Raw genomic sequence first — 26,727 nt, 5'->3', positions numbered from 1 at the left:
TCCAATGACACCGATTCTGGTATCAGGTATCGGTGATCAGTGCCCCTCAAAGCTGGATCAGTATCAGTGGGAAGGGGTCCATCCATGGTGCCGATCCAGGCAACCAGCTTTCTCCCTTTTGTTTTTTGTGTGCTGTTTTTGTGCTCTTGGACACTTGATTTGGAATGTTACCTCTGATGCACTTTCATGTTTTTTGCTGAATTACCAGTCTACAGGGAAAAAAAAATCAATTAAATATTAATTCTAATTAATTAAACTGCTGGTAAACATTTAGATATTTTATAGTTTAAATAGATATTACTTCAGTAACTCCATATACTTTTTTTCCTTTTACTTAGAACATTACCATCTTATCCCTCAGAAGGGCATGCAGGTTATTATTATACACTGGTATCAGATTGGTATCGGTTGATACTTAAAGCCCAGGTATCGGCATCGGAACCAGAAAAGTTGGATTGGTGCATCCCCATTCATTATGTTAGATTAGGGTTTGGCAAGGTTTGGGTTGGTCATTTGTCAGGTTAGGGTTAGGTTAGAGTTAGGAAAGGTTTGGAGCCAATGAGCCACCACCTCATTGCCTCAGTGTTGAGGATGTGTGATCAGAATGGTTGTGTTTCTCTCTGTGGTAGTCACTTAGTTTAACCATGGGCTCTCCACACATACAGCTTATCTAACTGCTGTTTGGACATACCTCTGTATCAATGTGTCATTACGCTCCACACAGAGGTCTGCTGGTCTTTCAGCGAGTGGAGCATGGAGTCTGGTCGAGCTGAGCAGTGTGGGAACTTCAAGTTGGTTTAAGTGTCTGTGATTGGCTGAGAGGAGAGAAGGGGCTGAATGGATCTGGTGGGGGTTTGGTTCAAGTTTGAATGGGATATTTTCCATTGTGTGTCAACTCAGCTGCATACCAGCAGAGCTTCCTCTGGCCTCCTAGTAACAGCAGAAAGACTCTGGAGTAGAACCAACAACTCTCAGCAGGACGGACCGGAATACACACTCTGATTCATCATCACAAACACACAGACACACACATACACAGATCTCTGTTTGTGGGGGGGTGGGGTCTTCTCGCTCCTGTGTGATGTGATGTGATGTGATGAGCAGGTCTGAATGAAACACCCTGTTTACACCTGGTATCACCATCCCTTTGAGATGATCAGCGGTAGTTACAAGTGGGAAGTATTCTTCCAAATATACTTTAGGGGGTGTATGTTTTGATTCAGAGAGGACAAGACACTGTAAGGAGCAGAAAACAAGTGTCATACAGGAATGGACTGCCAAGTTAAGGACTAAAGCTTTGGGATCAGTACTTTCCAGAGTTTTTCTTTCCCCTCAACACGGCTGTCCATGAGCCTACATGAGAAACCCCAGCTGAACCCACAGTGGCTGGATGCTGAGCTTAGCTCTAAAATGTGTACGCTGAATGATCCAGCCACCAAAAAACAGCTGAAACATCCCACTTCAAAGCGTAAGGGTTGAGTTTACTTGGTCAGGTTTTGGTGATCTTACAGTGAAAATGTTTTCCTGTGTGTGTGTCTGGGAGGGACAGACTGCTGTAAACAGTGTATTCCCTGAGTCAAACTAGAATCAGTCTGCTGGAAAAGTTTTAACCGTAGAGGGGAAATCACAGTGTGTCTGTTGTGCCTTATTTATTTCTATTGTTTTATCACTTTATTCAAATGATCAAACCTGTACTCTACAATCCACCCGCTGAGCCTGATGTTAATCTGCACATATAATCTCCAGCAGAGCTCAGCCTGAGTGTCCCTTCATTCTGACTGTTTGTCGTCATCTATGAGAGTTATCAAATATCTAACTTTGACAACAGCGGACCAATCTTCCTGCTGATTTCCAGATTGTCCATGAACCAGTCTGCGTATGGCCTCTGAACCTCAGAGGAGCACAGTGAGTGGGTGAAAAAACACTTTGGAATGATACAGAGGACACAAAAGAATAAAAGATGATGACGGGGATGTAACGGTACACAAAAATCATGGTCCAGTACGTACCTTGGTTTTAGGGTCACGGTTCGGTACATTTTCGGTACAGTTTGGAAAAACGCAAAACCATTTGCTTGTTTAGCACGTTTATAAACCAAAAACTTGCCATCATACAGCAAGAGGGGAGACTCTTCAAGCTCCGGTTGGTCGTTAGCAGCAGCCATGATGCACAATTCAGACACAAGCTCCTGTGGAATCTGTGTACGGTTCATTCTTTCGTTATTCTGTTTCAGAGCAAAATTTTTTTTAAAAAAAAAGACTTGTTTTTTTGTTTTTCTATTTTAAAACCAAAACGGAAAAACGCATGATAGTGGAAAAAACTGACATTGCGATTTTTGGGGGGTTTGCATGCATACATTGCATTATTAGAGATAGAAGAATATTTACCAGATGACTTGAATAGCTCTGTTTGGGAAGAATTTGTTTGACTCACAATGAAATCATTGTGTTTCTATTATACCATTAAATTCAGGCTAAGGGGGTTTATCTGTGAATGAAGAAGTTTGCTGTATAGGAAAGGAATCCAGGAGGCCATTTCTCTGTACAAAATAGAATTGGTTTCAATTTCAGTTGCTTTTTTTTCCATTTCTCCAATAAATGGGGGAAATGCGATAGTCACATCACATGTGCAATGTGACTATATATATATGACTATATATATATATATATATATATATATATATATATATATATATATATATATATATATATATATATATATATATATATATATATATATATATATATATATATATATATAGTCATATAGATAGATAGATATATATAGTCATATAGATAGATAGATATGGGTGACATGTTTTTAAAGTATCTAAACACAGTGCTGAAGGATCCCTATCTGTCACTCCATGGAGCTCTGACATAGGATTATCCACATGCACATCATGTGTTTAGAGTAGACTGAAGGAGCAGTGTGTCAGAACAATGATCACTGGAGAGAGGAGTGCTGTTTAGACTTCAGTGTGTGTGTGTGTGTGTGTGTGTGTGTGTCATAGTCACATGTGTATTCTTACTAACAACAGCAGATCTGCTCCAGCAGGTCAGGATTAGTCACCTCTGTACCAACACTGAGCTCTTCTGGAGCTCAGACAGCCAGAGGAACCTTTAACCTGAACCCTGCTCACCTTAATGCTGACTCCATTTATTCCCATAGCAGAGCCACCTGACTAACAGCCTTAACACACCCACCTGTCACTCAAAGAGGCCTTGACTTCCTCCTGACTAGAACCCTTAATCTGACATAAACAGATGAGTTGTAAATAAATTCAGCCTGTCGATTTGGCATGAAGTGAGAAATAAGCCGTAGAGACTCAAACTGTTTCTGCACCAGACTGTAACGTGTATTTCTGCTGTGTGCTGGGCACACATGTGATAAAGGCATTGTTTAACATTCATTCAGACGAGTTAGTGTTCTTAAAGTCAAACTGTGAGCAGCATTAAGATCTCTGGTTTTTCTGGGGTCAGTTGTCAGAAATGACTCTGTAGAGTCAACTTCTATCCAACTCTCCCACAACAAGGGCTGTTCAGCCTCAAATACACCAGATACGTATGCAGCATGCACCGGGCAGTAGGTCATGTTCAGTCAGCATCAGGTAGTATTTAGTGTGCAGTATGCAGTATAAAGAATCTTGTATGCAGTACTCATTTCTCTCACTTCCTCCAGTCTATGACAAAGTATTTATCAGAGTGCCCTCTACAGACCTGGAGTGCTTCTGTTTTAGAATTATGAATGGAGTGTCTCCCTTTAACAATTGTTTAAAAGCTTTTGTGTGTGTTTATTTTTGCTTTTTTTTATTTCATTTTTGCGAATTTTTACATTTGTAGTTGCACCTATTTTGAAGCGGCTTTGTTTTTAAATTTGCTACAAATTTGTTCTCACAGTTGCAGATCTGCTAACCTCGTAGGACAGCAAAGGGCGAGGCGATTATGGCAAAAATCCAAATCATGATGAACTGAATCTTCCTCCTCGATTTCTGTTAATGCTCGTTTATCCCACTCTCAGCTCAATTTATTCTGCAGACGTGAATAATTTTGAAACAAGTAACTGAAATGAACATACACAGATGAACAGTCAAGGGTTCTTTATTAAAAAAACTAAGATAGAAAGATCAGCCCCCCAGTGTTGTGTGATTGATGCTCGCGGACTAGTGGGATTGATGGTTTGTAAATCAAAATTCCTCTTCATTGATGACACTCTGATACTCGCTTGATTTGCTTTACTGTTGGTTATGACATCAGAGCAAACACTCCTCCTCTTCCTCTTCCTCCAACTGATTTTAGTGCATGTACAGCTGAGGTTTAGACCCCGAACTCATTAACCCTCACTGCGCTGCAGCCTAGGAACACACATACACATGTACACACTCACTCACACGCAGACACACACACACCAGCTGATGTAATGGGTGCTCCTCTCCTGTAATGTGATCATAGCTCCTCCTTTTCTCCATCTGCTGAGTTATGCTCAGGGCTGCCACACACGCACACACATGTGCAAACACACACACACACACACATGCACAGGCGCAAAGGGTCTTTCTCTTGCCCTGTTTTCTTATACACACATACATATTCACACTTGCAGACCCCCTCCTCCTCCTTTCATGGTATTTTGACCAATCATATCATCCATAGCTCTGGCCTGGTTTAGAAGGTCCGCCCCCTGCAGTCCTGAGCCTGCAGCAGCTCAGGCTATTTCTGTCCACTCTGTCTGTCTGTTACACACACACACACACACACACACACACACACACACACACACACACACACACACACACACACACACACACACACACACACACACACAGAGTAGTAAAATGCTTCACCGTGCAGGTGACAGATTTAAAGCCCATCTTGAGGTTTGTGCATTCTGAGGATGTAACCAGATGTAGACTGAGGTCTTGGTTCTGGTTTTCCCTTGTCCCTGTAACTTGCTAAGTGTTCTGAATGGCTCTGCTCAAGGTGGGTTAAAACCAGATCAGGCTGAGTGCTGCCTGTAAGATGGGCCTGGATCTCATCCTGTCCTGATCCTGGGCCTGTGTTAGCAGTATAACAAAGAGGACGGTCTTAGCCTGCTCTGTTTAAAACTCTGAAAGCAGATCATTGGCACATAACAGTTGTTGTGCTTTGAGTCTACGTAAAGAAAATGAATCCTGTTGGGTTTATTTTAATACAATCATAGACTGTATAATACGCAGACGTAGTCTCTGTGACATCACCCATTTGTTACTGGTTCAGAGTTATGAAGCCCATCACCGATGAGTGCCATGTTGGAAATGCTGAAGTCAACCAAGTTTCACTCAGGTTAGGATGAAGCAAAGAGGCGGGTCTTTTTCCTCTTCACAGACAGCTACAGGGTGCCCACACTCGTATTGGTGCAGATTATTTGTGTTTGATAACTTTGTAGTAACAAGTTGTAAAAAACTGAGCCCCTTGGAGAGGGCGGGACTAAGAGACTTCTTTCATCAGTCCGTACTTCTGGCTGCTGTTAAGACTGTCAACATCAGGTTACTGTTTACACCAGGTGCCATGTGATGTTAGAGGTTCTGCCAGATCCACAGCAATCAGAACAGATGTAAGACCAGTTGAACCACTCTAGGGCCCCATGAAATCAGTTTATTTTTTTTCAAAATTTGTTTTTCCTTTTCCATTCTTTTAGAACTGCATTTTTTTTTACCTTTTATACTTGTTTTTCCCACCATAGAATGTGTGCTTTTTGTGTGAGTGAATAAAATGTTTGTTAATGAAAATCCTCAAGTTTATTGATGCAGCACATCATTGCACAATTTTGCCCAGAATTTCAAGTCAGCACATTATAATGTATAATGTTGCAGCAAAACAATTAGAGCCAGAAAGTTACACTTTTGTCCCAATTCTCTAACAATTTTAGATGCTGAATCAATTTCAATTGAAATTCTTCAATATTTGTGATTTTTGGCCATTTTTGGTTTACTTTTTAAGCACCAGACTGTATTGAATGATGATGTATAGATGATGTCTACAGACTTTTATACCCCCCCCCCCCCCCCCCAAAATAAATAAATAAATAAATAAATAAAAATAAAAAATAATAAAAATAAATAAATAGATAAATAAATAAATAAGATAAATAAATAAATAAAATAAATAAATAAATAAATAAAGCAAATCACATAAGAGTCAGAGAAAAACATCTCTGCTGGAGAAAAGCTGTAACTTTTTTTTTCCAACCCAGCATATATACAAAGACTAAATGGAAGATTAAAATTTGAAAAAAAAAATCGACTTATGAACAAAACAAAACCAATAAGTGCTTTAATTACAAGGTGTGTATGTTTTTTTACACGGTTTCAAGTAAAAAAAAAAAATGAATGTTAACAAAAGTCCATTCCAGTTTTCTGTTGAGAAACAAAACACAAAGTGCTCTGTTAGCTTTTGTTTCTGTAATCACATTACTTGATTTTAGTGTGTTATGTGCAACAAATGTGCTTCTTAAAAAAGCCTTGATTGGAAAAATTGTGTTTTTATTCGGCTGTAATCTGAAAAAAGAATCAGGCAAAGTAGGGATGCACTTGTCCAACTCTTCTGGTCCCAATATCAATATTGATACCTAGGGGTGTGCCATATCATACCATCAATGATGATACTGGTATATTTTTTTGATTATGTAAATGTGTCATTTTGTGATATTTACAGTGCAGAGGCACAATGACGTATGATGCTCCCTGCTGTGTACAAAACAACAATGGCTGAGAGCAGAAGTGGCACGGCAGCATCAACTTCATCCTCACATGAGGATTTAGAGCCTAAAAGAGGAGCTACCTCAGTGATGTGGAGGTACTTTCATGGTAATTGATTAGCATGTTAAACTCACCTGGCCCTCCTTAAACTTCGGCCCCTTCAGTACATACCTTCTCCTTTCTGTTAGCATCCTTATAGAAAGAATGTGTTGTGTTGTATAGAATTATGAAAAAGAAAAAAAGAAAAAAAAGAGGAAAAGAAAAAAAAAGAATTATGAAGTTTTTTGCCTGCAAGATTAACTTTTCCTCCTCCAAAACGTCAGATTTCCTCTGGCTCTGACCTGCTAAATGTGTTTACATTTCAAGCTTGTGTAGTAAATGATTGGAAAAGTGGCTGCCATACTGTGTGTGCAACAAAAATGCTGTTTTTCAGAAGCACAGGCTGTAAAAAAAATGGACGTCCGCTTGCTGGGCTCGAAGTGAGGTCTCCACAAAAACTGCTCCCCCTGGTGGCTGGCTGCAGTATAGGTTAAAAAATCTGGCTTTCCAGCCATTCCAGATGGGCTGTGGTCAAACTTTAAAAGATTGATACTCCTCATAGAAATGTTTCTCACGTCAGATTGTTGTGGGGATTTGAAGATATTATTTAGCTGCCTTGTATTCAAGTCCTCATTTTTTCTGAAACGTTTTATTTTCATTAGCCAATAACAAGGTTTTACATCATGTGTAACAATGGTTGACAGCTGCTGTTCTCGTGTATTTTTTGGGGGGATTGTAAAACATGTTGGGAGGTAGAGTCAAGAAGTGATTAGACTCTCTAAAGAAAAAAAATATATATATTTTTGTCACCCAGCTCCACTCAGATTCTCCCAGAATCCCTCGTCGTCTCTAATGTGCAGACTCTAGCTGCATAACTGCTACAATGGCTGCGCCTGTGATGGGGGTATTTTGGCTTCAAAGCCATACAATGGTAAATGGCAGAGCCACACTGTCCACTCTATATACAGTCTATGTTCAGGTGCAGCAACCACTAGTAATAAGTTGTTTGTTTTTTTACCCCCTTATTGTCATAAATATCGTTATCGCAAATTTTCCTAAAAATATTGTGATAAAATTTTAAGGCTGTATCGCTCACCCTTACGATACCAATACCTGGGCTTTGGGTATTGACTGATACTGATACTGATCCAGTACATGTGTTAAAAAATAACTGCCAAGCCCTACTGTGGGATGTGACTGGTGATGCTTGGGATAAAAGGCAAAAAAAATAATTGATGGAATTACTGAAGTTGATATTTATTTAAACTATAAAATAACCAGCAAAGCAATCCTTTAGAATGTACAGAAAATCTTTTGTAAATTGTAAATATTCATACCCTGTTGACTGGTAATGCAGCAGAAAACAAAAAGTGCATCAGAGGTAACATTTCAAATCAAGAAGCCAAGTGTATCAGTAAATAAAAAGGCACAGAACTGGTTTCCTGGATCAGCTCTATGGATCAGCCCCCTCCCACTACTAGCAATGATTCAGCTTTGAGGGGCACTGATACACCGATACCATGATTGCTATCAGTGCATCCCTAACTCAAAGACACCATGAATTTGCTGAACTGGTTTTTCTTTTGATTGTAAAATAAACTGGACATATTAAAAAGAACACCAGTTTCTGCAAAGCAATTGATCCTGAGCAGCAGCAGGTGATATGTTTGAGGTAGACACACACACATGTAACAGATGATGATGGATGAAAATTTCCGCATCAGTGTTCAAAAATGATTGACATATCATGAGATCAAATCTTTTTTATAATTAATAATTATTTCAGACAAAAAAAACCAATCTGGGCCTGCAAAGGCCTTTAGCCAGTGGTTCAGGTGTTTGCTTGGACATGTTTCTAGTTTGGGGTGGGTGAGTGTTTATGAGGCGATTCCATGGGAGATCCATGGGTGGTGCCATGTTCGGGGTGTTCCCCCCCTAACAGACAAATATTTCCTCACGATGCCAGCATTTAAGACACATTCTTTCTTTTTTCATTTACTCACTGTGATTTTCTGCATTTAGCAGTAGATTTTGTTATTACAGTTAGTATTTTGTACACTGTGGAGTTCATGTTCACATCCAGCTGGTGACCTCTGGCTTTACAGATTACTGCCAGACACACACATGCACAGAGTTGCACCTTGTGCTCTTATAATACATTTGCAGCATCAGTCTGTGGATTAGGGAGGAGCCTCCATTGACCAATCAGCTGTCAGAGTGACTCGACAGATGTGAAAAGCAAAGCTCCTTTCTCTATTCTCTGCATTCCTCTGATACTGACCCCTCTCTGACATCACTGCTCCAATTACTGTAAGAGCACTGATCACGCTGACACAGGTAGAGTGTGTGTTCTGGGTCCTGTTCACACTGAAACAGGTAGTGTGTGTGTTCTGGGTCCAGTTTACACTGACACAGATAGTGTGTGTGTTTTGTGTCCTGTTCACACTGACAGTGCGTACTCTGTGCATGATGAGGGGCGCCATGATGTTTTGTATAACATGTTCATTTAGTGTGAACTGAACGAACTATGTGTATGAAGTGTGTCTTTTTTTGCGGTGTGATCATAAGGTGTGTTTAAAAAGTGTGTGTATTCACGTTTTAGCAATATGAGCTGAAGTTACGATGTTAGCTTTAAACGTTGATCTGTTGGACCATCATCATTGATTCTTGTACAACGAAAACTATTTTCATTATATTATTTAGTGTATCAATTACTGAGTCATCCGTTTAATTATTCCACATTAAAGGAAGGAGGAATAACATCAACATGGATCACCATGGGATAAGTTACACAGGTTGGATTTTAAAACTGTATACACTTTAGCCACTGGTGTTAAATGAAGTCTAAATTAGGTTTAAACACAAAATAGTGATTAAGCAAAAAATAAAAAGTCATAGCTTAGGTGACATCAAAAATAGATCATTAGTTGTAGTCCTGATATGTAGTACCTTTCCTGCCCAACAGGGGGTGGCTGCCCACACTTCGTGAGTCACAGCAGTCACTGCATTGTGGGATCGTTGCATTAAAAGGAGGACTTAGAGCAGACAGCAGAGTCAGCACAGGTACTAATTTAAGCAGGGATGCAACAATCCCAAATCTTGGATATCAGTCCGATCCAGCCCCTCAAAGCTGGGCCGGGTATCAATCAGTTTATTATACTTTCAGTGCCGACAGACAACTTGTGGAGATGACCTATCTGTCGCTGATTTGCATGCATCTTCATCTGCTTTAGGAAGCCTTGACTCAGTGTATCTCATGGCTCATTACTAATCCCTCACTCACCCATGATCTCTTAAGGTGCTTTTCCTCCAGCACCTTAAGATCCTGGGATTACTTTTCCAGGAACTTAATGATTCTTGTGACCCATCGTTGCCCCGCCACTGAAAGCTCAGAGACCTTTGGAAAGTATCACCCCCTGAGCTGTGCCGTTTCAAGGAGTAGATCAATCACTCCAAAACCAAATTTAGACCCTAGTTCCTGTTGTCAAAAAGCACACAAGTCCTCAGAAATACTTTGGTTCTCTGAGAAACTTCATCACAAAATCTAACCATGAAACTTCAGACTGGTTCAGACTGGTTCAAGACTACCATCCTCCACCACAGTCTGACCAGTCAACAGTCAAAATGTTGAACTCAAACTGCCTCACTGAGACTGTGGGTTGCACAGCTGGCTTAGCGGAAGGATGGCTGTATGAATACTGTTTAAATGAACTATTAATGTTTGCAGATTGGAAACTTCCTATTTGAACTGTGTGCTGCCTGTTGCATCTTGGAGGTGTGTGTGTGTGGGGTGGGGGGGTTGTAAAAGATGCTAATTTGGGGCCCACATGAGAAAATAAAGGAGTTCATCCTCCCCCAGTTTCACCTCCTTTGGTTCTTCTCAGCAGTTTAACCCCTGCAGCTCATCCCAGTTCAACAAGTCTGAGCGGGCCTGGCACAGAGCTCGTCTTTCACATGTAAATGTGTCTGAACTCTGTCTGCTCTGCATGCTCACACAGAGGAAACATGCTCAGGGGGAAGCTTTTAGGAGAAAGAGTTAAAGCCTTGATTTGTTTTGCCCATTGACACAGAAAAACTTGTTTTGGGCGACTAAAAAAGAACTTTAAGAAAATGATTTCAGTGACATCATTTGAAAACACTGTCCCTTGTGTTGTCATGTAACTTTTGGGAGAAACGCAAAAGTTTTGTTGCGTTTCAGCTCTGCGTTTACACGAAATTGGCATTTCAGCCCACCTAAAATGCAAACTTTTGAAAACGGCCTCCAGAGTAGGATTTTTCTGAAACGCTGCCGACACCGGTGCCGTGTAAACAGTAAGCCAGAGTTTTCAGTGGAAAGGCTTGCGTCACACGCCGCTTCGCGTGATCACATACAACAGGACAACAGTACCGTTGTTACGATCATCGGGAACTACCGTGTTGTGCTTGTGCTGCTCAATCTACTGTCTTTAAACAAAACGTGCAGCTGTTAGTCCACTTCTGCTCTTAGTATTCCCCAATACACCAGATAATCAACTCAACTCTACTACAGTTGAGATCTTCCAAAAATTGCTTCGGGACAAGACAGTTATAGCACCACCTTCAGGCCTGACATGCCTACTACATCGTTTTCAGTCCCTCTCTGTTTCTGAGTAAACACAGATTTTTTTCACTGCGTTTTAGCGTTTCAAGATGAAATGTTGTCCTGTAAATGGGGCCTGAGTCACGGTGAGGCCTATGTGTCAGGTTCTAATATTGATTTTAAGTCAAATCAAGTCCTGGACTCGTGCCTTTGTTGGAAATGAGGTGAGTTGTATGACATACATCTAAGTGTCACTCCTACTCTGCTTTCCCAAACTGCCTTGCAGGGTACCTCTAACTGGGTGCTCAGTATCTTCCCACGCTGCTATCCTGACAGAGCTACTTTGTCCACGCTGCCTTACAGGGTACCTTTAACCGTGCACTAAGTCATGTTCCCACACTGTTATCCTGACAGGGTACATTTTCACACTGCCTTACAGGGTACTTTTTACTGTTCACCTCAGTTAGTTTCCCATACTGCGATCCTGACAGGGTACCTCACAGATAGTTTGTCACTCTCAAATGATGTCTTTGTTCTTAATTCCTCAAATACTTAAACTACTTCTTATTGGAAATGTGATGCTATCAATCTGACCAAAATACACTAAAATTATTAATCTGACTCCATTCTCCTCTCACCTCTTTCCGCGTAGTTCGTTGATGGGGAAGGATCAGGAGACGTCCTGGTTCTCAGTTGAACACAAATTTATTAACAATATGTCAAGAATATGCATTTACAGGGATCTCTGGTGCAGCCTCATTTCCCTGTTCCCTACATGTTGCAGAGACAGTTCATGAGACTGACCCTGACTCTCTCTCTCAGCACCAATATATAGTCACTAACAGAGTTTTTCTAAAGAATGTAGGTTGAGTCATCTTCTTATTGGCTCTCCAGGTGTTGTCCCCCTCTGATTGGCTGCTGGCCGTCTTCTGTCTCTGTCTGTGACTGGCATTCATCAAGTGGGTGATCAGCCCCCCTTCACTTATCTGTAGAGAAACTGTTAGACACACAGATCTCGCTTCCTTCCTTCCTTTAATTGTTTACCTTCCTCACTTCGACTGAAACACCTCAACTCTAAAAATGTAAGTGCTGACTTGCGTTATTGGTGTTACACAGTTACTTCTTTTTATTATTGGGTATAAACATTAACTTCACTTGTGGTCACTCTCTACTCTGGGTGCTCCATAAAATCCCAGGAGTCCCCAGCCCCCCTCAAGTGTCCTGCAATTCATACCAACAACAATGAGCACATGTGTACAACCAAGTTAGTAAAAGCACATCTGTATAGTATTGTTAATAAAAACATGTCTACATGGGCTATAAATTCTTTCACCTTGTATCGAAAACTCAAAAAACATCCACGTCTCTTTGTTGGTTTGATCCAGAGATGCTGACTGCGGTCGCACAGACACTTAGGCCCCGTTTACACGACAACGTTTCATCTAAAAACGCTAAAACGCTGTGAAAACGCAGTGAAAAAAATCTGCGTTTACACGGAAACGCTGATGGACTGAAAACGCTGTAGTAAGCATGCCAGGCCTGTAGGTGGTGCTATAACTGTCTTGTCCTGAAGCCGCTTTGGGGAGATCTCCACCAAAGTAGAGTCGAGACGGTCGGTATTAGGGAACACTGAGTTAAAAAGTGGAGCATAAGATGCACATTTTGTTGAAAGACAGCCAGCAGATTCAGCAGCACAGGCACAACACGGTAGTTTGCAACGATCCTTACAACGGTACTGTTGTACTATTGAATGCACGCGTGTGAGGCAGAGTGTGACGTCAGCGTTTCCACTGAAAACGCAGGCTTTCTGTTAACACGGCAACGGTTTTGGGAGGGTTTTAGAAAAATCCCACTCTGGAGGCCGTTTTCAAAAGTTTGCGTTTTAGGTCGGCTAAAACGCTGTTTCCGTGTGAACACAAAGCTGAAACACAACAAAACTTTTTCGTTTCACCCTAAAACCGTTGTCGTGTAAACAGCCCCTTAGACAGGAGGCTGTTTACCACTCATTGATGAGGAATGTGCCAGAACATCAGCTGTTTTTTTTTGTTGATGAAAAAAAACAACTTTTAACATATGTCACGAGTTATAATCTTGCACTGGTTAAAGTTTTTATTCATCTTGTGGTCCAGCCCTGATCTGTTTAACATAAGTTCCGACGTACTCTAATGTAGCATCCTCTTCAATAAGGAGGGTTTTGAGCATTGTGAATCTTTATGTGAGGAGGCTGGCTATTACTATCACTACAGATAGTGAAATGCTTGTTGTTGTGAAATTCTGTGTTTGGTGTGTGATGCGCATATGCTGCGCATGTACGTGGCAGCGCTCTCTCTTCAGAACAGGAGGGAGTGCATGTGGAGGAGAACTGACTAAGCCAAAAGAAAAGAGGGTGTCTTCAAACCAAGGTTATAATAGTTTTGGATTTGTCATTATAGTTTAGTATTAGTTAGTTTTGACTTTTTTTTTTCCATTACAGTTTAGTTTTAATCAGTTTTAGAGCAGGCAACCTAGTTTTTATTTAGTTTTGATTTTTGCAACAAGGCTTAGTTTTAGTTTAGTTTTAGTTTAGTTTTAGTTTTTCATACCTTATTAACCAGGTGCAGGATTCAAAAAGGTCAAAGTAAATATTTTGTCATGTTGTTTATTTTCAAGTCCAACATAGTGCTCACTGCTCGGTCAGTGTTGACACTGAACTGTTGGCTGCTGCCTTAAACACAAGATAATAATATAAACTTAATATAAAGATATAAACATAAGTTATGTTAAATATAATGTTAACATAAATTACAAAAAATAATATAAACATAAAGTATATAAAACAATATAATATGAGCTTAAATAATTATTAACTTGGACTCTGTAACAATAAAGGCAGACTCAAATACAATTAAAGTCAGACTCACATTCAATTGAACTATTACAGATGTTTGATTCATTGCTCCACTACGTTTCGTCGCTGCACAGAGCACAGCCAGTCAATGCAGTGAACAAGCTCGTTCCAGTAAGTCACTATGATGGTGCTGTACAGCACTAACAACTGCTGAAAACTGTCGTAAAATTGGTTGGGAAAATGTGTCGGATTAATTTAAATCCTAAAGGCTGTTAATATTGTCAAAAACGATGACTAAGGACATTTTGTCTATAAATTTAGTTAGTTTCAGTTAGTTTTGTGAACACAAGATACAGTTTCAGTTTACTTATCGTTTTTGTTTTCTTTTCTAGTTTTTATTAGTTTGAGTTAACTGCAATGTGTTTAAAATTTTAGTTTGCGTTTTTAGTTTCATTTTAGTTAACTATTATAACCTTGCTTCAAACCACAATGTCTTCAATGTTAACTGTGATTGAGGAAGCATTAAAACATATGCACTCACACAAACATGACCGGATGAAATTCTTACTCGCACAAACAGAAAAGAAAGGTTGTATATGTGACCGTTTTGGTCGCGGTCTTGAGCCCTGCTGCAGACCCTACCTTTAATTTTCAAATTTTGACCCCCCTCTTGTGTGGATCACATGATTAACAGACTGCAATCTGATAGGCCAAAGTCTGTTTGATTGCATTCAGGCTGGATTGTCTATTCTTGCTATCCTAGATGTTGCAAACTGAATTTTTGGATCTAGATTTAGGAGCTGAATTTGAGCAACATGAATTTTTCAAATTCAGTTCATAAATTCTTGGATCTGCATTTTAAATTGAAGAATTCAGGACGAATACATTCAGATACATCATTTTAGTAAGAGTAAAAAATACAATGCTATGAATTCAGTGGTGTTGTCATTACAGTATTTAACAGTCAGTGACTGTCAAAAATCAGACAGTTATGAAGCCTATTTGCTTCCACAGACATGTCCATAGCCTGTCTGTTGCGTGTCTGTAGCATGTCTGTATTATGAGCAGTTAGAACACAGAGGAAGATAATCATACAATATTCAGCTTCCTTATTACAAAAATGTACTGTCACTGCACCGCTTTATTTATATAACAGATGGTTCAGAGTTCTACAGTGTGTGTGTGTGTGTGTGTGTGTGTGTGTGTGTGTGTGTGTGTGTGTGTGTGTGTGTGTGTGTGTGTGTGTGTGTGTGTGTGTGTGTGTGTGTGTGTGTGTGTGTGTCCTACATCCAGCCTCAGTGTCTAACTGGGTCACACCAGAACCCAGCTGCAGTACTGCAACACCGGCTCAGAGAGCATGTGCAGACACACACACTCACACTTACACACACATACACACACGCACACACACACACACACACACACTGCACAATCTTTTGCAGAGTGTGTGAATGTGCGTGTATGTGTATATGTGTGTGTGTGTGTGAATGATACCAACAAAGAGCAACTTGGGATGCGTTGTCATGACGACCCTCCCGGCAGCCCGCCCACCAGCTTGTGTGTGTGTGTAGTGTGTAAGTGTGTGTGATTGTGAGCATTGCACGGTGAGGGAGGGAGAAAAAACCTCGGCTGCAGAGTGAGGCGGTGTGTGATTGGTCACACCCCCTTGTCTTTGTGTGGCGCAGGGGATTGTGGGTAGCCCCTGACTGAATGCTCATTTGTGTGTGAGTGGGAAAAGAAGGAGGGGGGGTGAGTGAGTGTGTGCGTGTGTGTGTGAGCGCGTGAGAACAGAGGAGGACGACGCCTGTGTGAGTGTGTATGTGTGTGTCAGTAGGGGGAGGAGCTGAGTGTGTGTGTGAAAGAGAGGAGGATGAGCTAGTGCGTGTGTGTGTAAGAGAGAGTGTGTGTGAGAGCTGCGCTGCCATCAGGAGCTGAACTGGATTTTACTCTGAAACCATTTCTCCTGAACCAGGACCAAGAACAGCTGAGGTACCTGTGAGTGTGAGTGTGTGTGTGAGTGTATGTGTGTGTAAGTGTGTCTGTCTGTCTCATGTCTGCCATTAGCTAACCTGTTAGCAGCTGCTGCAGCTGCTAGTTAGCATTAGCAGCACAGACAGACAGAGAGAAAGAGGGAGGGAGGCAAACATACTGCAGGAGAGATAGATAACAGAGGGTAAGAGAAGAGAGGGGGATGGATGGAGGGAGGGATGGAGGGAGAGAGAAATGGAGGGTGAGAGAGTGTGGGGAGGGAGGGGGGAGGAGGGAGCGCATGACAAAAGAAGGGGGTGTGGTTTAGAGGTTTGGACAAAGGAGGCTGGCTGATTGTTTACTACCACTGCAGTGAGAGAGACATGGGCAGTCAGTGCTGCTCTATCACTCTCCTTTAGTTTCCTCACCCTCTGCCTCACACAGCTGCTCTCCTCCTCACCCCTCCTCACCCCCTGCATGCATGTTACATCGCACAACATATTACCCTCTCTCCCTCCCTCTGTCTTCATTTCTCTCTCGCTCTTTCCATCTGTCTGCCTCACCCCCCAATCAGCCCCCCCTCCCCTCTGTCTCCCCTCCTCACCCCTCTCTGCCCCCCCATCCTCTGACAGTGTAGTAGTAATGGAATGAGCAGACCTAGCATAAGCTAACAGCTGCTGCTACAAAATGGCTCTTCTCCTCCATCAGTCACGTTATCTTCCTGCCTACACACACACATACACACACACACACACACACACACACACACACACACACACACACAATCACACACTCACACACGCACTCACTGACAGCAGAAACAGTCAAATCCAACAGCTGCTGATTTCACTCTGCGCTGATCAGATGTAGTAACGATGACGTACTCCTTTCTGTCCTGGTGTGTGTGAGCTAGCTGTTAGCTGCTAGCTGTTAGCTGCTGTGTGACTTTCAGCTGCACAGAGAGCAGGATGAAGCAGCAGCTTTTGGATAGAAAGCAGAGCACGTAGAACAAGAAGCAGACGGATAATGTAGTCTGTGGATGAAGCTGTAAAGTTGTGCTAGCAGCAGCAGCAGGAGAAGGGGTTGTTGTTTTAGTAGATGTTATGTTTGTGGTAGGAGCACAGACCACTGTAGTTTTAGGTTTAGTTAAGTAGTACTACAGATATTGGGCTGTAATAATCTTTATTAGACAGACATAGTAGCAGTAGTGTTTGATTTTAAAGAGCAGAAGAAGAAAGAGTGCATTTGCATGTGATGTGCTTGTAGTCCATGAACTTAGAAGTCCAAGTCTTTAACCTGGTGTAGACTTATGTGTTGACCCTGCCCTGCCGTGGTCTACACAGTCATGAGTACTTCATACTTCTTCCCTCTGTTTCTGGTCTCAATATTTTTTACTTTGAAGGTTGTATGTAGGGCTGCAGCTATCGAATATTTTAGTATTCGAGTATTCTACTGAAAATCCCATCGATTAATCGAGTAATTGTATAAAATACATTTTTGTTTAGTTAAAGAGCAGTTATTTTTCAAATAAAAAAATTCTCTTAAAGAAATAGAATTTTCTGATACAGCATGTCAATAAGAGCATTTGCTTTGGTAGCTCCAAAATTTGTAAACACACTTCAACTATTTTTGGTGCCTTGTACATCTCATCAAATGTTGTGGACCCAAATGGCACCCGTTTAGTAGAATGACCCATTAGTCTCCAAACTCCAGAAAAGAAGCTAGATTTGTTGCTAGTTGCTATTTTGTATAAGAGGGAGCTAGAGGAGTTTGAAAACTCTCTTAATATGGCCTCATCTCTATTTGAAATACAACTCTTTGATCTTTTTAAAAATTAAACGATTCCTTGAGGCGGAGAAAATTACTCAAGTATTTTTTGTAATCAAGTACATCGAATCATTCTAGGAATCGTTTCAGCTCTAGTTGTTTGTTATATTGAAGCTGATACATCTGGAACTAGCACACAGCAAACCACCACATGGGAGGAAAGGGCTTGTCGTCTTCATGCTTTTACTACATTGGTACATTTGGTCAGGAGATGAACATGGGGCTATGCATGTAGGCTTTTGTGTGGAAAAAGGCAACGAAAACAGGTACAGCAAAGGCTATACCTTGGATTGGACACTGAGGCCCCATTTTCACAACAATGTTTGACTTGAAAATCCATAAAACACAGTGAAAAAAATCTGCGTCATTGAAAAAGCTTTAGTATGCATGCTAGGCGGGTAGTTGGCAATATCACTGTAGAATCTTTTGGTAGCCCTCCCCTAAAGTAGAGGTGAGTTTACCATCATGCATATATATTCAGTAGGGCTGCACGATTATCGCAATCGCAATCGCAATCGCAATCGCTATGTCAGCACATGCAATTATGTAATCGCAAAAGAGGATATCGCAATCGCAATCGCTATGTCAGCACATGCAATTATGTAATCGCAAAAGAGGATATCGCAATCGCAATCGCAGCACATGCAATTCAGATTTTTCTCCATGATAACCAAGCAAGTCTGTAGACTGTAGACACAACTTTTTTTATTAAATCGCAAGCACAATCGCAATCGCAATCGCAGTATTGTCCACCTAATCGCAAATCGCACCTTTTCCCCAAATCGTGCAGCACTAATATTCAGGGTGTCTGCGGGGTCTTAAAAAGTACTAAAAGTTGATAAATCAGTTGTGGGAAAATTAAGGCCCTTAAAAAGTATTAAAAAGTCGTAATCCTAATGTCATGAGGTATTAAATTTTATTGGAATTCAAGCTTTGCCTCCCAAAGTATCCCTGGATGTTTATTTTCCTCCTTCTGTTACAAACTAACCTGACACCCCAGACAGACAGTTTCATATATCCGCCACAGAAATAGTCCATATGGTTCGAAAATGTTTTCCAGGTCTAAACCTTCAAAAATAACCACACCTGGTGATTGGATGATCATTCTGCTCGTCACACTCATCACAGACCAGGGTGAGGATCTAGAAAAAGCTTTAGCATCTCAAAATATTTCTCTCTAGATCATTAGAGTTTCTCAAGCCTCCTGAGAAAATTTCTCAGACTTTTGATGACCTGGGATCTTGGATTCTTACGATTTCGAGAAAGCTTCCCCCAGTTTCCCCTGATCTCAGTTGTTTTGGAACAAATTTTCGTTGTTCAAATCACCTTTTTACCGGATACAATGGGATAAGGTCAGGTATTTATCCATACAGTTACGTAGCATTGTTGTTTGAGAAGTGACAACAAGCAAAGTTGTAATTTTGTGAGGTGCGGGCTATACGTAGCGCTAGCAGCCCAACATAGCCATAGGCTAATGTGACAACAAACTCAGTTTGTACAGCAGTTTAGTAGCCGTCTATATGTTACGCTGATAGAAAGCAAATAACACAATCTCAAGCACATGTCCTAAATCTTGACAATGATGAAATAAATTCTTGTTTTTTTCCTTATTCCTTCTCAGCTTATCTAATTTATGTTAAAATGCAAACTACGACTGTCAAAGATTGGTTGCTGACAGCAGATTAAAGTCGGGATAGACTCTAAAGACTTTTTGAAAGGTTTTTAAAAAATTCTTAAAAAGGTATTGAATTTAACCTCAAGATTTCAGCATATACCCTGATATTGAATGCGTCTTCGTTGATTGCAGAAGTGGAGCAACAGATAGACATTTTGTTGAAACCAGTCAGCTGATTCAGCAGAATGAGCAGCGTAAGCACAACATGGCAGTCTGCCAATGTTGCTGCTGTTGTTGTTGTGGTCCGTTACATGCATGGCAATTTAAATTATGACATTAAAAGTGTAATGTGCAAAGCAGAGTATGACGTCACTTTTTCCACTGAAAACTCTGACTTGCTGTTTACACGGCCATGGTTCAGAGACATTCTACTCTGGAGGCCATTTTCAAAAGTTTCCCTTTTAGGTCGGCTAAAACACTGTCTCTGTGAAAATGAGAGGCCAAAACTCAACAACACTTTTGCTCTTCATGTTGCCTAAATGGTGCCTGTGGTAGAAACTAGACTTCAGATGCAGGATAGTGTACAGTGATGATGGGATAATACAAAGTAGTCTGAGCAGGTACCAGGATCCTGCTCACCCTGTGGGGCAGAATCACTCATCCACTAGATTGTCCTACGTATCTCCCAATGTTCAGCTAAAGACATGAACATATGGATGCAAACTATGCGTTTAAAATGATTCAATAACATATCTTAAAAAAAGAAAATCCTCTCATTTCTACAGGAAGTGTGCATGTCAACCGAGCCCTGTCAGCCCCCTCTGTGGATGAACTTGAATGTGTCAACCATGGTTAGGTTCAGTCTAGAGCTAAAACGATTCCTTGAATAATTCGAAGTACTCGATTACAAAAAATAATCGTGGAATTTTCTTCGCCTCGAGGAATCGTTTAATTCTGTAAAGATCAAAGAGTGGTATTTCAAATAGAGCTGACGCCATATTTAGAGAGTTTTCAGACCCCTCAAGCCACTTCTTCTTCAAAATAGCGACTAGCAACAAATCTAGCTTCTTTTCTGGAGTTTGGAGACTGATATGAAAGCATGTATTGATCTGCATCAGCTGCTTATATCTCACATCTCATCAGATGGCACGGAACTTGGAATTTATCACCCAAAGTCACTTGATTTTACACTTGCTTGAAACAAATTTTCATTTGATAAATAACTGCTCTTTAACTTAACAAAAATGCGTTTTATCCGATTACTCGATTACATCAATGGAGTTTTCAGTAGAATACTCGAATACTAAAATATTCGATAGCTGCAGCCTTAGTTCAGACCTGATCATGCTTGTTTGTTCTCAGGACATGGTCACACAGGCAGACCGTACCGTGCTTATGTAAGTATGCTTCAACCCTATAGCCCACTTTGTTTGGCTAGTGTGACTGCAAGTGCGCCGTGCTTAAGCTTGATTCACTTCTCTACCTTCGGAGAGGTGGGCTTTAGCACTTTTCACTTCATGCACAAGCACACGGATGGTATGATCCATGACGAATGATCACTGCGAATAACCGCTGCTCCTCTCTATAAATCATTTTAATCTAAGCGGGTTTGTTAGAGGGCTGTGTCTGAACTAAACGACTTGCCATCAGTCAAAAAGTCTCTGAAGTTGTGGCAGTGCTCTCTGTGATCAAACTTTGTGTAAAAATCGTGCTTGAGTACGGCAAGGTTTGGATGCCCAGAGTGATTGTTCCCTAACTCTATCAAAGGAAACACTTGCTGAAGGTGGGGTGTCTGTCCTTTTTCATTCAGTGTCTGGATTGCAAGACGGGATACTGCTCCACTTCTTTTTTTTTAGAGATGGTTGAGTAGCTCCTTGGTCTGAGCTCACGTCTGAGTGATAGTCTGTGTATAGAATGGACAACGTGGCTCTGCCTTTTACCATTGTACGGTTTTACCCATCACAGGCAGCGCCATTGTGCACCCAGAGTCTGCTCAGTAGGGACTATGACCAACTCTGACAGAATCTAAGTGGAGCCTGGTGATAATTTATTTTTATTTTATTTCAGAGTCTAATCTCTTCTTAGCTCTTCCCCCCAATGTATCTTGCTATTCCTTAAAAAAATTACACAAGAACGTCAGCTGTCAATCATCCTTTAACTTGACGCAAAACCCTATTTTTAACCTCTATAACCAATGAAAAAGAAACTTTTCAGAAAAAAGAGGACTTGAACACAACACAGCCCAGGAATATCCTCATATCACCACAGCATACGGATGTGAGAAACATTTCTACAGCGTGCAGTTATTTTGAAAAGTTTGAGAACAGCCCATCTGGAATGAACTGGGAGACAAAGTTTTTGACCTATACTGCAGCCAGTCACCGGGGGGGAGGGGCAGTTTTTGTGGAGACCTCACTTCCACTGGATGTTGTCCATATACTTTTGCAGTTCTTAGCAAACTGCAAACTGAATAAAAAGTGTTTTTTTTTTAGCTTTAAATCATATAGATATTACAGGAGGGGGCAACAGAACAGTAAAGTCTTAATAAAAGCTTCAAAAATACCCCCTTTTTAAACAATAGATTTATAACTGGGATTAGTCGGCCGAGTATCAGAGGATATTGTTCCTGACACAGCATTATCTGGTTAAACCTGGGTCCGCTCTCTAAAAGAGACTCATCCAGTGTGAATTCACTGATGTCCTCACTCAGTGGGTCATCTCTTTCTGCACATTCCTAATCAGCAGTTACTGCTGCTCCGGATTCCTTCATGTCTTGGGTGGAGTGACACCTTTTCAGGTGACGCAAAGGTTTGATGTGTTTAAACTGGGATCCTTAAACCACTTTCACTCCCATCAGGCGGTGTAAAAATAACCCCCTGTTGACTTCCAGAGGTAAGATTAGGGTTTATTTCTTTTACTATGACTCAGCCGCTGAGGACTGGTTTATAAGGACCTGATTCCTCTACAGAGACAGACTGGTCCTTTAAAGGTCTGCTGTCTAACTGTTTTTTTAATCTGTTTGATAAATTCAGGACTCATTTAGATCTGACAACTTGTGGTGGTTGTCCTCTCTCAGAGTGTACTCTAACCCTCCTTATACACCCAGCTCTGGTCTGGAAAAATACCAATCATCCAGTGATTATTAGACACACTCATAGACACCTGTGCAGGTGATCTGGTTTATGGTCAACAGTCAGAGAGAGCTTCATCTGTGTCTTCAGGAACTGCTGCTGATATCAGTGACTAATCACTGACTCCAGACCCTGATGGTCATGCTCCCTGAGGAGGTTTCCCTGTTAATCAGCAGCTTTAACTGAAGGTAGTGTCATCCAACCAAGGCCTGAACCACACGTATATGGGTATATTCCTAAACGCACATTTTTCTGTTCAATTGGGCCTCTCAACCACACCAACACGTCAATTTCACCCACATAAATGGAGTTTTTTAAAAACGGATAAAAAAGTGAAGAAATAAAAAAATATCCAGTTGAGTGGATCCGTGTAGCGGTGTTAAACGGAGCTGGTGTTGACGCAATGACGTCACGTGCCCAGCAACAAGTCACTGTGTTTGACTGCGCATGCTCATAACGTTCTTCTTCTATGGTTTTCACATTTTGCTAACCTACCACTTATCGGCCAGGCATGGCATTGCAGGCTTCAGAGGTGATCGTTTTCAGTTTGGCCTCTTCGTATGGACAGAGATATTTCTGTGGTGTGGACGGAGATTTTTTTTTAAACGAGGACAGAGATATCCGATCAAAAAAATATCCATATACGTGTGGTTCAGGCCATAGATCCCTGAGCTCCTCTGGAGGATCCACTGTCTGACCTGCACATGCTCAGTGAGCTGACTGCTTCCTCTTCAGAAATCATCACATGACTGGGAGCTGCTGGTTCCACCTGAGTTCACAGGGACCCTGAAGAGCCAGGTCCTCAGGTTCACACAGATCATGAGGTTGCTAGGAATGGGTACCTTTCACATTTGAAACGATACGGTACCGATGCCCGGTACCTGGTAATCGATACTGGTACTCAACGGTACCGATTTTCGGTACTTTTGTGTGTTAATGCGGTAAAAAATATCAATTTGTTTAATAATATACTTTTTCAATTTAACACATTTATTCTTCAATATAAACTTGTAATGCTGTGTTCATGTCCAGCATGGAAAATCGCTTACTATTCCACTCCCTCACAGTCACAAAGATGCATTTAGGTACTTAAACATGGTACCCTTTGACTTTACATGAATCGGTACCTGGTATTCTTGTCAGAATTTGGTCAGTACCTATAAAAGTACCTGATTCGGTACCCATCTCTAAAGGTTGCAGAGCTCACTGACCACAGACCCTGGCAGGGGTCAGATCCGCCCCTTGTGGGGTTATTTGAGGTCCCTTTGCAGCTGTTTTGGGGGACAGGTTGGGCCTGTCTTCCAGCTGGTCTTCAGCGTGCGAGCAGCTCCATGACTCAGGGCTGTAGCTAACAGCTTGTTAGATGGCTGATTAAAGTGATTAACGAGGTGATGAGATCCACAGCAGCTTCATGGCTCTTATTTAGCCACCAGACTCTCGATGGGAACATCCCCTCTTGTGCTTAGTTTGGCGCCTCCTGTGGGCAAAGCTGTAGCTCTCACAACTTGTTTTTTTGTCCGTCAGTCTACATGTGCTGGGTCGTTTCTGAAAGAGTTGTCCGACATGTCCTCTCACTTTACTAAAACTGAACTGATTTATTTGACCTTTACCCAACATGAATAGTTTCACGAATCTAAAGATTTTGACTTTTTAAAGACTTTTGAATTCCAGTAACAGAAGGATTCTAGTGTCCTTGAACTCTAACTTGATTCCTGTAGCATTAATGACTTCATTGTCATTACAACTCAACTTTAATGTTTCCATGATTGACTCTTGGCGCAGACAGTACAGATGAGAGATGTCTCACTCCTCAAAGACTTCACCCCAGAAAACGCTGTAACACTCACTCAAAGCATGAAAAACCTGCCATCTGACTTGTTTTGTCACCTGTTTTTGTCGACAGTTTTAAAGAGACGTCCTGTTATTGAGGCTATAACAAGTAACAGCACGGCTCTTGTTGCTAATTGACATAAAAAAATTGTAAACACAGCTGAGCCCGGACACAAATGTGATCCATGTTAGGGGTCCTGAAGCAGAGCAGGGTACTGTAGAAACACCAGCTGAGGGATGGAGATTTCGTTAACAGGCAGAACTGTTTCATAATGTTTCCAAAGTCCTGTTTCCACCAAGCGGTCCTGCGTGGATCAGTAAAGTTTCTGATCCTGTTTGTGTTTCCACAGCCAACCGTACCCTTCTTGGTAGGGAGCACGTAAACCAGATGACAATAGCCATGTCAGATATGTAATGTGAGCATGACACACTGAACCCACAAAAGACATCCAGCAGTTTGTCTTTGTGGTTGGCATATGGCTCTTTGTTACTCTTTATGTTCTTATTTTTTACTGCTGTCAAACAGGAAATGACAATTCTTTCAACCAATCAACGGACTGCATTGCTTGTAGCTCCACCTTCTGTGGTCGGATGAGTATGTCTAGCTTCCCAAATGAAGGGAACCAAAAAGTGGGACAGGTTGGATTTGGGGGATCTGTCCTGGTTTAAGTCAGAGGGAACATCACAAAATACATGCCGTACTGAGTCGAACCACTTGGTGCAAACGGGGTTTAAGAGACCAATAGGGGGCAAGTCAGAGGGGACGTCTTTCCTGCTCTTCCTTTCACATTTAGGGATCTGATGGCAGACAGGAAGGCTGGCTGTGAGTTACAGATAGATTTCAAGTGTATGAAGGGAGCACACACACCCTGAACGCACCATGAGGAGCATCAGCTGTTCTTAGAAACAGGTGTGTGTGTGTGTGTGTGTGTGTGTGTGTGTGTGTGTGTGTGAGGGCAGCTGTCAGTGTGTGTGAGTGTCAGAGGATGAGGGTCAGCAGCTGTTGGTCTTCTCTGACTGGATTGTGGTCATGCCAGTATGTCTGCAGTTTAAGTGGTCATGAACTTTACAAATCATCAACATGAAGCTCTCAGAGGAGATTTATACACTTACACACACTCTCACACAAATTCCAGTCTGAAATACTTAAGAAATCATCTGATTTGTTCCTTTTAATCATGCAGCAGATTAATTCCTCTGTGGTGAAATGCACACAGTAAACAAACAACTTTCAGATGCACCACAGCCACCATCTGGTGGGAGGACTGAATTACAACAGGCACTACTTGACGCTGTAGGGAAATGGCTTGAACCTGATCGACAATAACTTTTCTGCTTGAGAATCATGTGATCACAGTGATCAGGTGACCTAAGAGTCAGGTGACCAGTGAGATCTGGTGTGGATCCCACATCCCTTAACTGCAGCCTATCCAGGGTCCTCAGTGACAATGTGTGGTCCCCAGAGGACAGGGGCTGCAGGAGACAGTATGGAGGGTGATGGGGATGACATGCAATGATTGTCAATGCCCCCCCCCCATTGATTATCATGCATTATGGACACTATGGTTGCTCAGAGTGCTCCGAAAACTTCACCTCATCTGAGTTTAAGACAGAGAAAAGACAAACAAACAAAAACACGGTCATTACGTGAGCCATGAAACAGGTGATAAGCAGAAGTCTGTTTTTCAACAGTTCACCCTCAAGAGGGGGATAAACTGTCATGAGCAGGATCTGTGTGTTTGGAGCTGTGTCGGTCTCTGTCTTTACAGTCTGTGTTCAGCACATTTAATTAAACACAGTGAGGAATGAACCTGTTTCTGTCTCTCCACAGGTGATGTGTCACCCATCAGTATGTCCCCCATCAGCCAATCACAGTTCATCCCTCTGGGAGAAGTACTGCTATTGGCTATCTCTGCTATGAACTCTGCCCACAAACCTGTGACTCAGGAGGCTCTGACCGAACATCTGCAGACATGTTTCCCAGGTAACTGTGTTCACCAAAGTTCTCTCCAACTGTGTGTGTGTGTGTGTGAGCTTGTTACTGTGCATTTCAAAGAGTTTTTGTGGAAAAGCCAGTCCACTTGTGACAGCACTGAGAACACTCACACACCCTCATAAACAGCTGATGTAAGAACCAACAGGTTTACCTGTCGGACCTGAGAAGTGATTACTTGGACTTGAACTCAAGAATTGCCT

General features: G+C 41.5%; 1 protein-coding gene across 3 annotated transcripts in view; it reads left to right on the top strand.

Annotated features, from left to right (window-relative positions):
* Positions 1-26,727, top strand: part of LOC141793154 (storkhead-box protein 2-like) — a 66,387-nt gene that overhangs the window by 15,464 nt on the left and 24,196 nt on the right. For 2 of the 3 annotated variants that reach the window (XM_074673642.1, XM_074673643.1), the window contains exon 2: positions 26,363-26,515. In XM_074673642.1, coding sequence (XP_074529743.1) covers positions 26,363-26,515 — 153 coding nt within the window. Of the gene's footprint in view, positions 1-15,928; positions 16,150-26,362; positions 26,516-26,727 lie in introns of those variants that run through there. The other variant, XM_074673644.1, reaches the window with a different exon arrangement.

The sequence above is a fragment of the Halichoeres trimaculatus genome, unplaced genomic scaffold (assembly GCF_033239565.1).
Source record: "Halichoeres trimaculatus isolate MK-OKI-2021-1 unplaced genomic scaffold, fHalTri1.1 fHalTri1_scaffold_7, whole genome shotgun sequence".
Taxonomy (NCBI): Eukaryota; Metazoa; Chordata; class Actinopteri; order Labriformes; family Labridae; genus Halichoeres; species Halichoeres trimaculatus.
This window is presented reverse-complemented; position numbering and strand designations above follow the sequence as displayed.